Raw genomic sequence first — 15,048 nt, 5'->3', positions numbered from 1 at the left:
GGACCAATCAAATTGATGCTTTATTGTCTAGCTTCTGGCTTGCTTATTAACATTAAAATGCTCGTTAGACAACAAAAGCCACTGGATAGAGTGGAATTTGATTCTGAATAAGCCCACATTGTTGCAATCATGAAACTGGTGCCTATTAGCTTCACTTGGTGAATGTTGTGTCCTGGGAACAAGGAATTCTAGGTGAAAGGTTGGAAGAATGACATTATTGGAACATTCTGGAGTAGAGTTATGAGAAAGAGGCCCCAATAACCAACTTCCAGACAGGGATATACTTATAAAACCTTTTTATGTCAAAGTCATAATTTCACAACATGACACTCTAATTCAAAATCCAGTAGCACCTGAAGAATTAAGGTAAATGCTGCCATCCAGTGAACAGATTGTAATTCTTAAAAAGAGTTCAAGAAAGAAAAATGAATAAAGTACATTCTCCAGAACAGCAATTGTATTTCAAAATAAAAATTGTATTTTGTTGGGTTTTAAAAGAATTTTTAACAAGACTCCATAATTGTCATATAACAAGTTATACACAATGTGATTGTTCTTCTATGTAAATTCTTGTTTGCTTTTCTTAGTCTATGACAACCAAAAGTATTTTCTGGCATATATGCTAGTGCAGGAGACCCATTTAATTAAGAACATCTGAGTGTAATTGTTAGCATATAATTTCTAATACCCATCTAATGTAAATGAACATTAAAAGATTTTTTAATATAATTTATATGTGCACTTATATTTACCTTATCCCATATACATGTTAGATGACTTTTTGGGAATTCAGTGGTGCAGCCCTCTTAAGATTTTATTTTTACAAACAAAAGAACCCAAAGTCAAGCATCTAAATATACATGAGAAAAGAAATTCCCAAATATTGGTTTCCAATCAGTAATTTTAATTTCAATAGGAAAATATTTTAAATGTGCACATTTAAATTTTTTATGTACTGTATATACATATGTGTGTGTACATATACAAATAAGTTTTCTTGTACAACACATATACACAGCATTGAAATGGAAATACTTTGTAAACTGTTTTCCCACATGTAAATGTCCTTGTATTAAAAATTTTGATCTCATTAAAAATAATGTTACATTTTTTGCCAACAAATTTCTGCTCTAACTTGTTATAATTAGGAACACCCAGCAAGAACATACTTCATTCCTCTCAGAATTACACCAATTTTATACTTTGCTGAAGATGTTTCTGAGTGACACTCATCTAGCAAGAGAATGAGGTGCAAACTTCTTCAGGTAAATTAAAATCAGGTAATCACTATTGTCCTGACCAATAAGGTTACACATCATCAACACTTAGCTAATAGGTTTTTAAAAAATCACCATAGAAAGCTTTTACCTATGAATGCAATGAACAAATATTTTCCCAATAATAAATAAAATAAATGATAAAATACTCTAAAACATGGACAAAACAAATGATGTGTACAGTACATATAGTATAATACATCATAATTTAGTGTTTAATTAAGAGTAATCCTGATATTTCAGGAGACACCTGTTAAATTACAGATAAAGAAAATGGCATTTTATAAATTAAGCCAAATATTTATCCCATTTTAAATACAAATTAGAATGCTTGTATTATACAGTATATACATACAGTACACACATAAAAACCCGATTTATATTATCTAGTTTTGAATAGCAGTCCTTAAGTGGAAAAAAAATATACAGAGTTTATATTTAAGCTGGATTTTATATTTAACATCCAAATTAACTTGGTGTAAATAAAAAGGTCAGTGCATTGTTGTTTGATTCTTTTTTGTTAGATTTTTAAAATCTTTTCCAATATTAGACAATGTACAGCAAGACTGGCTCATTCCCATTCAGGAAACAGAGCTGTGACCCTTGACTTACTTTCCTTTTTTTTCTTTAAAATAAAAAATATATATATAAAGAAATACATATTTGGCAAAAATCTTTGTAAATTACATCAGTACAACTTAAAAAGAGGTTCATTGAGGATAACTGAATTCAGTTCTCGTTTTGAAGTTCAGAACATTGCCTGGCACGTTTTCTTAATAAAGGTGTTTCATGAAGATTCAGCAGGAAAAAAAAAATCCACTTTTATTCTCTATGCTAATACAATGCTTTTTTTCCCTTCAATTGCCTGAGCAAGGTCAATGCCCTAGCAATCACTATATTTCCACAGTTTGAGGATTCTTGCTAAATAAATTACTAAAACACATTTTGATAAGAAAAGTTAAGTCCATGTGATATTCAGTAAGCATGGACTGAACCTTATTAGAACATAGCAAATTTTAAAATACCTTTCAGGGACTTGCTTGTCTTCATAGATAGGCTTCAAAATGCATAACAAAATGAAATACAGAATTTCTACATACATGAACTCCCAATAGGAAAAAAGTAAACCATACACTAGACAATATTATAGAACACCAGAGTGAACATTGTAAATAAAGACAGTATCTTCCAGTATAAAAAAGGGAAGAACTCTATACAAGCAATAATTCATTAGGTCTGAATTAAAGATGCAACTCTCTCTCACTCCTGGCAAGAATTAATTGGTAGTGCACTGTTTCTCAACAGTACAAAATATCCTGAGAAATTATTCAGATTACAACAAAAGAGAGGGCTGTCATCACAAAGTTCTTGCACAAAACACAGCATACAGGTGCCTTAATCAACAAAGAAAATAAAACTGATCACCTACATTGTGTGGAACACTAAGAGGGATGTCATTTGGGGCACTTCTTATTATTTCACTGGCTAATAATTAGAAAAGGATTGCATTCAATTACTGTTAATACCCTCGAGTTATCTATGGCCAATTATATACATGGAGGTAATTTGTACTTCAAGTTATTTTTTTTCAACTAGCTACAAGCTGAATTCTGAAATTTTACACTGAAATACTATATATTGTTGAAAATTTAAAACAGGCCCTTCTGAAGGAGCATTTTTCTAATTTTGTGCAACTTTGATGCAGATCCCAACAAAGTCCTGTATGAAGAGAGACAGTGCATCTTTAAGAAGTTTGGCACTGAGATCCCATGTTCTTTAGCTGCATTCTATTAACTTGGCCAGATTATCTCGAAGTTCTGTCAGTTCAAAAATTTTGCCATCAAGAATTTCTAAAAGTGTTTTCAAGTTATTGCGAAAAACTTCTTGTTCATTCTGACTTTTCTCCAAACGCTGTTCAAGATCAGATAGTTGGCCTTCTAGATCTTTATTTCGAACTTCCACTTCCTTAAAAAAAATGCAACAGGCACAGTAAATAAACTATTAATTTTTAAATTCTATTCTTAATGTTAATATTCTTACACAGAAATTATCCTTGTGTAAGGCATGCTACAGTGTGGGCCCAGCACAGAACCTTTCCTGCAGTGTAATAATCATAATACTGTCTGTATCTGTGTACAGATAGGCAAGTTCTAGAGCAGAAGACTGTTTTTGGACTGAGGACCATGTTCAGTCGTCTTGTAACATTTTAAAAAATGAGTGTGGCAAGGAAAGGGCAATGAGGCAAAAAGGAATGGGCAAGGCCAGAGCAAACAGTAAAATATAATGAAATAAATTATGCACGTAAACATTTTACCTCTGGCAGTGGCCATCTGGTTACTTCCAAGAGATTCAAAACTAAGGCACAAAAGCCTTAAGAACTCATATTTTTGTCAATATTGTTTTTTTTAACTGAAGATGATGCATATGTATGTGGGTGTGTTTGTGTCTGTGTGGATGTGTTTACTATTTGTATCTGATACACACAAACATATGTGCACACAAACAGAAAATCACCCAATTATTTAATTCTTTGATTGATTCCATTCCAAAAATCAACTAAGTACTTAGTGTCCTGGTTAATAATCATTTTTAGAAAGATTTCTACTTAACTTTGGTGACAAATTACACTACCACCAAATCTGGCTACCAGCAAAGGACAAGGGAACCCTGGTGCCTGCACTAGTGGCAGGGAGTCCATATACAGTTGATGGACGATCTCATTACTGAGGAGCAAGGCTCATATTCCCATAACTATTGGGATGAAGCACCATGCCTGTTATATCAGGGTCAGCAGGGATTGAAGGGGACCTATCTTTAAAATGATCTTTAAAATTGATCATTTCTGATTCAGTTAGAAAGGGAATATGGGCTAAATGTGTGCGAGCTGCTTCCTCAACAAGATTTAGCACATCCTATTTTTTTAATAAGTTAGCAAATATATATTGTAATTAGTCACCTCTAATTGATTTTCAAAACAAGTATAGTTCTGCAAAACCTTTCTTCTCACATCTATGTTCAATACGTTCTTCAAGACATAGAGTAAACTGACCTATTAGCTCATGTTTAGATTTAGACATACACAGGCATACACATTTCCCATCACTGTTACTTACTTGTAACTTCTGAGTTAAAGAGTCCCTTTGTGCCTGAAGCTCTCTGGCATTATCAATTTCTTCTCTCAACTTTTCGATTTCCTAAAGGGAATAAAACAGCATATTACCCAAAGAGATAAAAATGCAGATACTAACTTTAGCCTTGGACAATTCAACCACATTGATTGATGGATACAGAGGGATACAGAGGGAATGGCTACTGAACCATTAAGACCTGGAGTCAGCTCTCCAGCCACCAACCACAGCAGTCATTTATATACAGTTTACAGCAGGGAAGGTCCCTAAGACAATAGGAGATTGCAACTGAATATATATGAATACCTATGTATCACACTATTCCCTTTCAGAGTGAGCAACAAGAGGAGTAAAAAACAGTAAACCAAAGAAATTAAAGCATGTGATAAGAAAAAAAGAAAAAGAAATATATCTGAACCTAGTTAGCATCAGCCCTACGTACTATACCACTCTATTCCTTTTAATTCTTGCAAACCATCCTTCTTTCTCTAACATTTCCATATGCCACTTCATACATAGTCTTTGTTCTTTAAAATTCTAGACCTCATCAACTCAATCCTGTCACAATTTTCTTAGTCTTTTGCTTCTTCTCAACCTGTTCACTCTTCAAAGTATATATTTTCTAATGTACAATCTTCATTTTTTTCTAAATGACCACATTACTTCAATATACTTTTTTTAAATTGATAGTTTGCCATTGTATTAAATGGATGTTCATTTATTACCCATTCATTTCTACCACAATCAGCTTACTCTTAAGTTTCTCCTAACATATTCTACTCTCACCTTCACATAAGAAGTGGGTAGAAGCACCTTCTTACACACAGCCATTTTCACTTTTCTTGACATAAATTCATTCCTTGCAAGAGACACATACACTCATTACTTTTCTATTAGCATTTTATGTCTTAAAATTTCTCCATCCTTTTTTCCCATCTGTGATTTGTAACAAATGTAGATAGATTGTACAATTCAAAGAATATGGATCTAAAAATTAATTTACTAAAGACCAAGGTTGATTTGCTGATAGGGAAAATAGTGTGAAATGATTCATTATATAAAAATGGTGAAAAACTTGCATAGGTAGATGAATGTGTGGCTGGATGAATGAGTAGGATTCAATTGTCAATTTTCAATGCATTTTGCCAAAGACAGATACAGTGTCAGCTCTCCAAGGTAGATCAGACTAGGAAACCAAAGTTATGAATGCTAATACTGCTTTTATTATAAAGAAAAGTAACAGAATCTTGCAAGTCTGAATACGCTTCCCCCCCTCCCTCTTTTTATCTTTGTGAGAACTAGGGAGGGTCCTATCTGAGATGCTTTCTCAAATTACATTTCTGCCCTGGACTCAGATTTCTTTATCTGCCTGTTGTCTTGGTTGCAACTCTTCCTCCTGTTCTTCAGGGTTATTCCTTCTGCCCATTACAAGAACAAGGAAGTAATTTCATACTACTAGAAAATGGAGCAATATCTATTTAATAGTACAAAAGCAAAAGAAGATGACTGAGCAAAAGAAGCAAAAGACTAAGAACTATAATTCAAATTATACAACTCTGAATGACAGAGAAAGGTCTAAATAAGGGGTACAAAAACTACAGCCCATTGCCAGTTATAGTCCCCAGAATCCTTCTAGCTATCTCCAGAACAGTCCAGAGCAGTGGAGGTTCTAAACTTTTGCTTTTTTTATATTTGTATGTTGGGAAGGCTTTTAATGAATGAAATGGCTTACGGCAACTGTTTTAACCCTTAAAAAACTCAAAATTTTCCCAAACCTCATATCCTGGCCCCAGCCACTTCTGGAGTAAGATTCTAAACGTGGCACACAAAGCCTGGTGCAGCCCTGAATGACATGGCATATTCCTAGTATAAAGAATGGCAGAAAAATTTTCTTCAGTTGTGGTAGATAATATGTTTTGCAGAATGGCTAGCAAAACTTTAAGAGCTCTTTCCTAATGCAATATTGTTAAGCAAAGTTTAAAATGAATGACAGACATAGGAGACCTGTGTGAATGACTACCAGCTAGTTCAAACACTGACAAAAAGACTTCTGAAGACATAAACAAAAAGGTTTCAAAAAATTAAAGGGGATTTCATAAAAGGACCAAACATCACATCCACAACACTTTGAAGTGCAATAAAAACCTTCCGGCTAAGTAGCTAGAAACTCCCCTAAAAACATTTTATTTCAGTGCTATCTCTATCTTGAAACATATGAAACATATGGTGCCAATTACTGATATAGAAAATATAATACACTGCCAAGACTCCAGGAGTGATATAAAAAGGCAATCCCAACCCATTATTTATTCTTTGGGGAAGTGAGCAGGCTTTGCTAGAAGCAGCAAAGTTCTTCTTTGAACTTCCTGCCAATGCATGTCCTCAGAGTATAGAGGTCATTCCACACATCACAGTCTCAAGAGAGAATACCTTGAATCCTAATAAAGCAGCTTTTCAGGCATTTAAAACTAGTATATAAAAGCCATTTAAGAAATTAGTTACCATCGGTTTGCACGCTCCCATAGTTCTAAGGAGAATATGTTGATTCTACTGCATTTGGAAATAAAGGTATTCTAGTGGAACAGTGTAAGGCATCGTAAGTTGTTTAAAGCCAAGTATTTAGCCACAGAGCACTGTGATCAAACAGTTTAGGACTACATGCTCAGACATGCCTGAAAGCTCTACTTGTTAGACAGACTTTCCAACAAACAAAACTGAAAGCTTCTGCTGTTCTGTTCCTGTGTATGAAGCCACCTCAGTCCTGACTAAGCTTAATTCCATTCAAGCAGTTTTTGAAAATATTGAATAGTTTAGCATGTCAGTTATCAGGCTATTATTCCACCCCAGAACACACACATACTCTATTCTAATAATTACAATTAATCTGGAAGTCATACTAATCAGGGTCACACAGTACTCTGAACTAGTCTAAATGAAGTTGCAGTCTATAATTTAGGCACATTTTGAGAACTGATCTAAGCATGTTGTATGAGCCAGGCCATCATGTTAAGGCATAATATGTCTTATGTGCTGGAGAATGGCACGTTATATAAACACAACAGTGTTTTGTCAATCAGAATTAAGGTTTAGCATATTATGTGAGCTAATTAGTTGCATCTTATTTTGTTTGTCCATCTGTTCATAGGATAGCAGCTACCAATAGAACTACAGTAATGTCTCCTCTCCCTTGAATTCTCCTGCATGGCCTCAGAAACTGTTCCTGAGAGTTACTAACTAGATCATTGTGAGAAGAAAATCAAATTCTTCTCCCCATGCCAGCAGGAAGTCAAAGCTTCCCATTTGTCTCACCCTACCATTGTTTATCTTAACAGCAACCAAGGCATATGATTAAATTATAGTAAGAATGAGCTCACCTAAAAAGATTAAAAATGTAGCAGGAAGAATCAAGAGCCCTCCACCCTAGCCGAAAATTAAATAACTAAAGACCTAGCAGGAAGGGCCAACATTCCTTGAAGCTGTAATCAAATCATAAAAAGATTTCTTCCCCAAAGGGATCTACATTCCAATTAGGCAATACCAGATAAGACAAACACAGGAAACCCCAGCTCAGTAGAATTGACCTTAGAACCCTCCCTTCTAAAGATCTAGTCAATTTCATGGCCAGCGCTCTCTCTTGGAATCCCGGCTAACTACCTTTTCTAAGAATTCCTTGAGGGCGGCATTCCTTCGCACCTTTCAAGGAACAATAGTATCTTTCCTATAAAAGGAACTCCTGGGGAAACCCTGAGCTCTGCCACCCGGACAGCTGACCGTCTTATGTATCCGGCTCTTGGAAATAAAGTCTTCTCTCTCCTTCAAGCAACCGCCTGCGTGTTTATTCCTAGCTTGGAGACGAACCTCATAAGCGTTCTTTCTAACGTCATCCAAAGTACATTTAAAAGATGCACTGGCGGAGGGGGAAGTGGGCAAGGGGAAATGTCCTGCTGTACAAATGGAAATCCACTCAAGTACTGGAGGAAATTAAGTGGTACTGAATTAATTTGTACAGATATTTGAGAATAAGCAAATACTGATGCCTTCAAAAAAAACATGCTTGGAGGGTAGGGGGTGGCTAGCCATAGATAAGGACGGCATGCTGAGTTCTCCATTCTTCCCCCGATCTAGCTATTTCCACTAATATAGCCAGTTTGCATCACTAAATATCTTATAAAATAGTAAAATAATTTAAGCAGGATGTTAAGTAAGGGGACTGTGCAAAGGGGAGGGGATTAAACCTTATTTGGAAGATCTGAAGGAGATTGAGGAGGTACCTCTTCCCAGCAATCAGGAAGAAGAAATGGAGGAACAAAGCACTGACCACAGACATGGACAGACATTCAATACTGAGGTAATTGGACAATTAATAAAACAACTTAAAAGAGAAATGAAAACAGAATGGGATAAACATGCTGTGGGAGTAACTAAAGACTTGGCAGGTATGTCTGAACAAATGAATAAACAATTTAAGGAATTGTCACGGCAAATAGCAGATACAGCTCAGGTTGCCAGCAAAGCCTATAATATAGCTACAAATAATACTTCAGAGATAGGCAAGGCTCAAAAGAGCATTTCTGAAATAAAAATTGAATTGGCAGATTTACTGGATCATAGCAAGCAAAATAACTTAAGGATCAAAGGAGTATCAGAGAAAACTGGAACAAGAAATCTGTCTACATATCTCACCTGTAAAATTAACGACCTGAACATTGATTTGAACTTAACAGATATAGATATTGAACGCATTCACTGGGTTTACTCTCCTAGGAACACACAGAAACCTAAAGACATTTTGCTTAGATTTGTAAATTCAAATATAAAAGATAAAATTATAAGAAAATCACATGAGCTGGAGGAGATTAAAGGGGACAGTGAGAGAATATTCTTCTTCTAAGATATCAGCGTAGCTATACTGCAGCGAAGTAAGGGTTCAAACCACTGACAGAATATCTTATGCAGAACGAAATTCATTACAGATGGGGGCTCCCTTTCAAGTTAATTGTTTTTATGGCACAAGACCGAAAAATTATTTCTACTTTGACTGAGATGCACAACTGGTTGGCAGAGCTCTCTAACAAGGGATGAAGGAAGTAATCTATGACTTGACCCTGGAACGGTGGAATGCAGGCTAAACTGCAAGCTGAAGATTAGATAAGCATGCTGCACTGAGCTGCGGAATAGAAGTAATTATATTGACTGTATTACTCTTTCTGAATTTTTAGGTTCAGAGGAAGGGGGAAAAGGAGGGACTTAAATAAATAAGAGTAAACAATTAAACAAAAAATAATGTAGGCAACAACCAAAAGGATCGATTTCAAAAATTTATAGTTTATTATTGCAATCAGAAAGAGAGGATACATCATATGGTTTAAAGGAAGCTGGGGATACTGATCTTGGTAATCCCATACAGGAGACAAATTGACAGAAGTTATGGAAACCGGGTGGATTTACTTCAGCTTCAATGCAAGAAATGCAGTGGAAGATTATACATCGTTGGTATTTCACTCTTGTTAGGCTAGCACATATAAATCATTCTCCCAAATGTTGGAGAGGTTGTCAAATAAGAAGGTCACTTTTTTATTTGTGGAGATTATGCAATAAAGTTATACCCTTTTGGCAAAAATTCTTTAGGGAGATAAGTACTATCACTAATCAAAGAACTGAATGCTCCCCAGAGCTAGGCTTACTGCATTTATTTACAGGGCCAAACCATAAGCTTAAAAATAAAGAACTTATTATTTATTTAATCTTAGCAGCCAAAAAAATAATTGTGCAACATTAGAAAACTCTAGATAACATAACTGAGCTATGGATTAATAAGACCTCTTCAGTTGCCACATTAGAAAAAATTACACACAAAATTAAATTAATGAGATACCAAAGGCAGGAACCACAATTTTATCAAATTTGGATGGATTTTTTGGTTTATGTCACAAGCAATAGATCATAATCTGGTATACTTTATATATATGGCAAATTTTCATATGTATAGTACCTGTCCCTTTATTCACATTGCAATAGATCTCCATTGTATTTTCTATATTTTTTTCTTTTTGATTTTTTCTTCTCTATATGTATCTTGGATTTATGTGAACATAGTTACCTGATATTGTTTGGTATAAACTAGCAAAAATATATAATAATAATTAATGAACTTGCTCAAAAATGGGGGGGGGGGGAAGAACATGCTCATTAACCTTGATTTTTTCACATTTTTCAGCAATAAGGTGTCCACCTCTTTTTTTCATAAAATTGGTATGTTCTCTTTTTTTAGTCCTAGTGTCCATAGGATCATGATAGTAGGCTGTCTTGTAATTAACAATTCTATTCTATGCAATAAAATGTTTTTGTTAATATACACATACTCACACTCCCTGAAATAATACATCCCTTTCTCATGTACTTAACGTACAATTAAATTATATCTATAGCTATATCTGTGTGTGTGTGTGTGTGTGTGTGTGTGTATCATCTATATCATTAAATCTATATAACTCTTAGGTCATTTTCTTCTTCCTGATTAAAGTGCCTTAATTAAAACTAATTTATTTGGCCATCATTTTATTTGTAAATGCATGTCTAAAGATGTTATGATTTTTAAGTACAAATTCAAGGATATTGTGTTTTTATACTGCCTAATAGCAGAAATTATCTGGGCAGTATGCAGTCAGTTTGAAAATGTCATAAAAAAGTAAAACTATGTTAAATATTATAAAAACAAAATAAAACAATATAAAAAACAATACAGAGAAAAGCCTGACAAAGTAAAAATCAAGAGCAGCAATAATAGTAATATATACTACTGATACACATTTCCATGTACTTTTGAGTAGACATGTAAAGAAGCTTAAACTCAGATACTGTATACAGAATTAGTACTTCATTCAGTTTATGCTTCAATCATACATCAGATTCAGCACTAGCGCAGTCAATGGAATATGAAACTTCTACAGAAATCTGTCAGAGGGTATCTGCCAGCCATGAGTAGGGCTGAAGCCAAATCTACCTTAGCATCCTTTTTTTCACTCTCCCTTTCTCTTCACTGCAACACTTAAGCTCAAGAGTGTAATCCCTGCATGAAAGGTACTAGGGAGGTGGGGTGGGGGGAGGTTGCACAGCTTGCAAAACTCATAGAAAGGAAGACTGAATTAACACTTCCCTCCCAAAATTTCCCCCTAAAAATTGACCCCCTGCATTGCAAGCTGATTTTAAGAAGCTTCTATTTTGTATCAAAGGATGCCTTTTAAAAGCCTAGTTGATGCAAGGGTGTTTGTGTGAGGGTGTGTTTAGGTTTGTGGGTGCTGCAATGTTTTAGAAGTATTGCATTTTAAAAACTGCTTTCACTTAAAAACTGAAGCTTTTTCTAAAGCATAATTGTTGTGGGTGGGAAGGGGACTGGGTTAAGGAAAATGTACTGCAGGCTGAATGTTGTCTGTATTGGTGCAGTTCATACATTTGATGCAAATTTAGCTTACATTCTGAACCTGATAGATAATTTATTAACTCTAGCCACACCAAACTAAAACAAACATTTAATCTTATTTATTATCCTTGTATTATTAACATTTTTCTAGAGTTACTTTATGAATCAGTAAATAAAACAAACAAGTACCTCTTCCTTTTTCTTCAATGTTGCTTCTAATTCTTGTATTGTCTGATTTAATTCTGTTTTATGAGTTTGGACTGCATTTGCTTGACTACTCACACACTCCAGCTCAGTCACCTGTTAAAAATAATACAAATAATAATAATACAGTAATTAGAAGACTATATGAAAAATGTCTTCCTTCTGAACATCTAGATCAAAGCTTCAATGCCCATTGGATAAAGGGGGAGGGAAATTACTGAGGATATGCGATATTTATAAAAAATAATACTGAACAGCCATTGCTATGGATACGTTTCTTCTGAATGGTCATAAGAAATCACTGAATCATCTGGAACATACTGAGTTGGGAAAGGCTGAAATATTTGCAACAGAAATGAGGGATCCATTTCTTAATGGCCAAGTAAATGTACAGAATCATGAGAAAGAAGCTGAGAATAAATTTGGCAAAACAATACTTCTGTTTGCTCATTCTGAATATACTGATGATCAATGTGAAGTTCTAGTTCACAAAAAAAATCTCATTTCCTATTTTATAGACATTAGGGTTTTATTTTTTAATGGAACAATCTGAGAAAAAGAGACTATAAGTATGAAAACTGTGAAAAATGCTGTATTACACAGTTAACACTTTTAGTTATTATTTTCTATTTTGCATTTGTAAAGATACAACAAATTATTACACCCCCAATTAATAAAGTAGAATTCACAGATTTAAGACATTGACTCACAGTTCTAAGTAGGTGACTATATTTTAAAGCAGAGGGAAGAAAACCTCTTTTTACATAAACTTTCTTGTTCTAATCTCAAAGACTGACATTGCTAGACATAAATAAATAGGTACATTTTTATTTGTGTTGTTTTCCTTCATCCTGGCTCTCAGGGCTACTCAAAAGCCAAATGACAATGGCAGCATAATTAAGATGACAAAGACTCCAGGCGTCCAAATGATTCAGTTGACATTCCCTACTAGTAAATAGAAGATATTCCTGACAAATATTCCTATGAAGCCACTACACTTTATAGAAATAGAAAACATCGAAGCCTTAGAGATAAGAAATCCACATCCTTCTTAGAGACAAATTAAGTGTCCAATTAGATAAGGAAACTGTGCTTGGATCCTCTGTTGTTTCTCTTTTAAATAAAACTTGCCACACTCAATTTTTTAATCATAGTAGTACCATCAGCAGTTATGACTTGTTGCAGTGGTAAAATAATCAGGTGCTTTTTTTTTTTTTTTTTGCTGTAGGATAGAAAACAGCAGCCTTGGGTGGCAAAGTAGTGACTACTGTATGCAGCTTGTGGAAAAAACTGCAAGAAGGAGTTAATTTCACTCCAGCAAAAGGATCTCCCACATAATTGCTTTTAATGAAAACTAGAATCTTCAGGACTCGCTCCAAGATAACCTGTTTTTCACAGAGCTCAGCATTTAATTAAAGCAGGGTCAGGCAAACTTTGGGTGACCTTGACTGCACTTCTTTTAGTTACACTGGCCACCAGGGGGCACCACAGAACCCTTTTTGTCCTACTAGGACTCAGCAGCCACATGTTATTCTATGAGGTTCAAACCTTCTACCGGGAATTGAGCTCATGGACCTATTATTCTTTTCCATAGCTGCAGGAAGAGGTACAGTGAAGTCTTAGGGGGAGATTTGAACGGGTTTGCTATTTGAGGAGCACTAAGCTTTTTGATGGTATAGCACACTATATTAGCTTGGTTTTCTATTGGAAAGGGTGTGGACTCAACGATTGATTTTGGTAATTTGCTACTGGAAGGATTAATGCAGTTCTGGAGTGCATTAGAAGAAGCACTGTATTAAAACTGCATGAGGGCCTTATTCCCCTCTACACTGGTGATTCCCTATGTGGAGTTCAGTGTACAATTCTAGCCACCATATTTCTAGAAAGATATCGACAAATTAGAACAGAGCCAGAGCAACAAAGATGATACAGGGACTTGAGGATGTGCCCTATGAAGACAGGCTAAAGAAACTTGGGAGATTCATTCTGGAGAAAAGAAGAATCAGGGAACACATGATACCCACGTTCAGAAACATAAAAGAGTGCCAAAGGGAAGATGGGCAGAAACTATTCTCCACTGCTACAGAAACTAGGACCAGAAGTAATAGGCACAAGTTGCAGCTGTCTTGATTTTGCTTAACTATAAGGATTTTTTTCTGACAGTAAGATCTATACAATAGTGGAACAGTCTACTTACAGAGGTTGTGATTTTACCATCCCTGGAGGCTTTTAAGAAGGAAACAAAAGACCAGAACATCTCCTCACCAGCAATTGTCACCCAGATAAGCAGAGATTAACACCAAGATTATCACCAGACATTCAATCAAGCAGTAAACAATACCCTAATCAAGGAACTACCAGGCGTGGGGTTGGGGAGGAAACACCTCCACCAACACTGGCAGGGCATGCCACTGTATAAACAGAGAGCAAACCCCACTCCATTCTAGCACTGAAGATGTTACCTAGCCAGGTAATGAAACGTTTGCAAGAAAACTCCCAAGCTCAGAGAACCCCAGGGACTCCACAGTTCAACCCTGAGCTACATCTATTCTCTTCTATTGGCTTTTAAGAAGAGGCAGCTACCTCCTGAGGATAGTTTAATTGGTTTTTCTGCCAAATGCAGGAGGTTGGAACAAATTACTCTTGTGGACTCTTCCAATTCCACAATTCCATGAGGGTATGACTGATTCCCTATTCGCAGGCAATCAGCAGTAGGCATGGCTTGGCTCTGCAGCCAATCAGTGTGTGGAAGGTATGCTCAGTGCTGCCAGGCTCGATAGAGGCTTGCTTGTCCAGACATTCTTTCCCTTTGTCTCTTTTTTCTCAGGGGCTTAATATACAAATTGGGCCAGTTTACTAAGTTGAGATGTCCCCATGACATGACTGACTAGGTATAGTTAATTTAACTCTATGATGTTGGGTTCTGTTTGGGGTTCAATTTACCCCCTTGGATCAATTAATCCTTTTTTTGGTGTTATCACAATATATACCTTCCCTGCCACTGGCACTAATCATGTTG

The 15,048-nt window shown here is 35.4% G+C and overlaps 1 protein-coding gene across 2 annotated transcripts in view; it reads right to left on the bottom strand.

The window, feature by feature from the left end:
• HOMER1 (homer scaffold protein 1) overlaps positions 1-15,048 on the bottom strand; it is a 76,048-nt gene continuing 61,000 nt past the window's right edge. Inside the window, exons 6-8 of one of the 2 annotated variants that reach the window (XM_088130082.1) lie at positions 12,015-12,125; positions 4,391-4,471; positions 1-3,242 (exon numbers count right to left, since the gene is read on the bottom strand). In XM_088130082.1, coding sequence (XP_087986208.1) covers positions 3,054-3,242; positions 4,391-4,471; positions 12,015-12,125 — 381 coding nt within the window. In that variant the 3' untranslated portion in view covers positions 1-3,053. The remainder of the gene's footprint in view (positions 3,243-4,390; positions 4,472-12,014; positions 12,126-15,048) is intronic. The other variant, XM_088130083.1, reaches the window with a different exon arrangement.

This window comes from Python bivittatus, unplaced genomic scaffold (assembly GCF_059951505.1).
Source record: "Python bivittatus isolate LINGU-HERP-01145 unplaced genomic scaffold, Pbiv_v1 ctg000850_np1212, whole genome shotgun sequence".
In the NCBI taxonomy this organism is placed as follows: Eukaryota; Metazoa; Chordata; class Lepidosauria; order Squamata; family Pythonidae; genus Python; species Python bivittatus.
The sequence above is the reverse complement of the archived record's forward strand: the minus strand, read 5'-3'. Positions and strand labels throughout refer to the sequence as shown.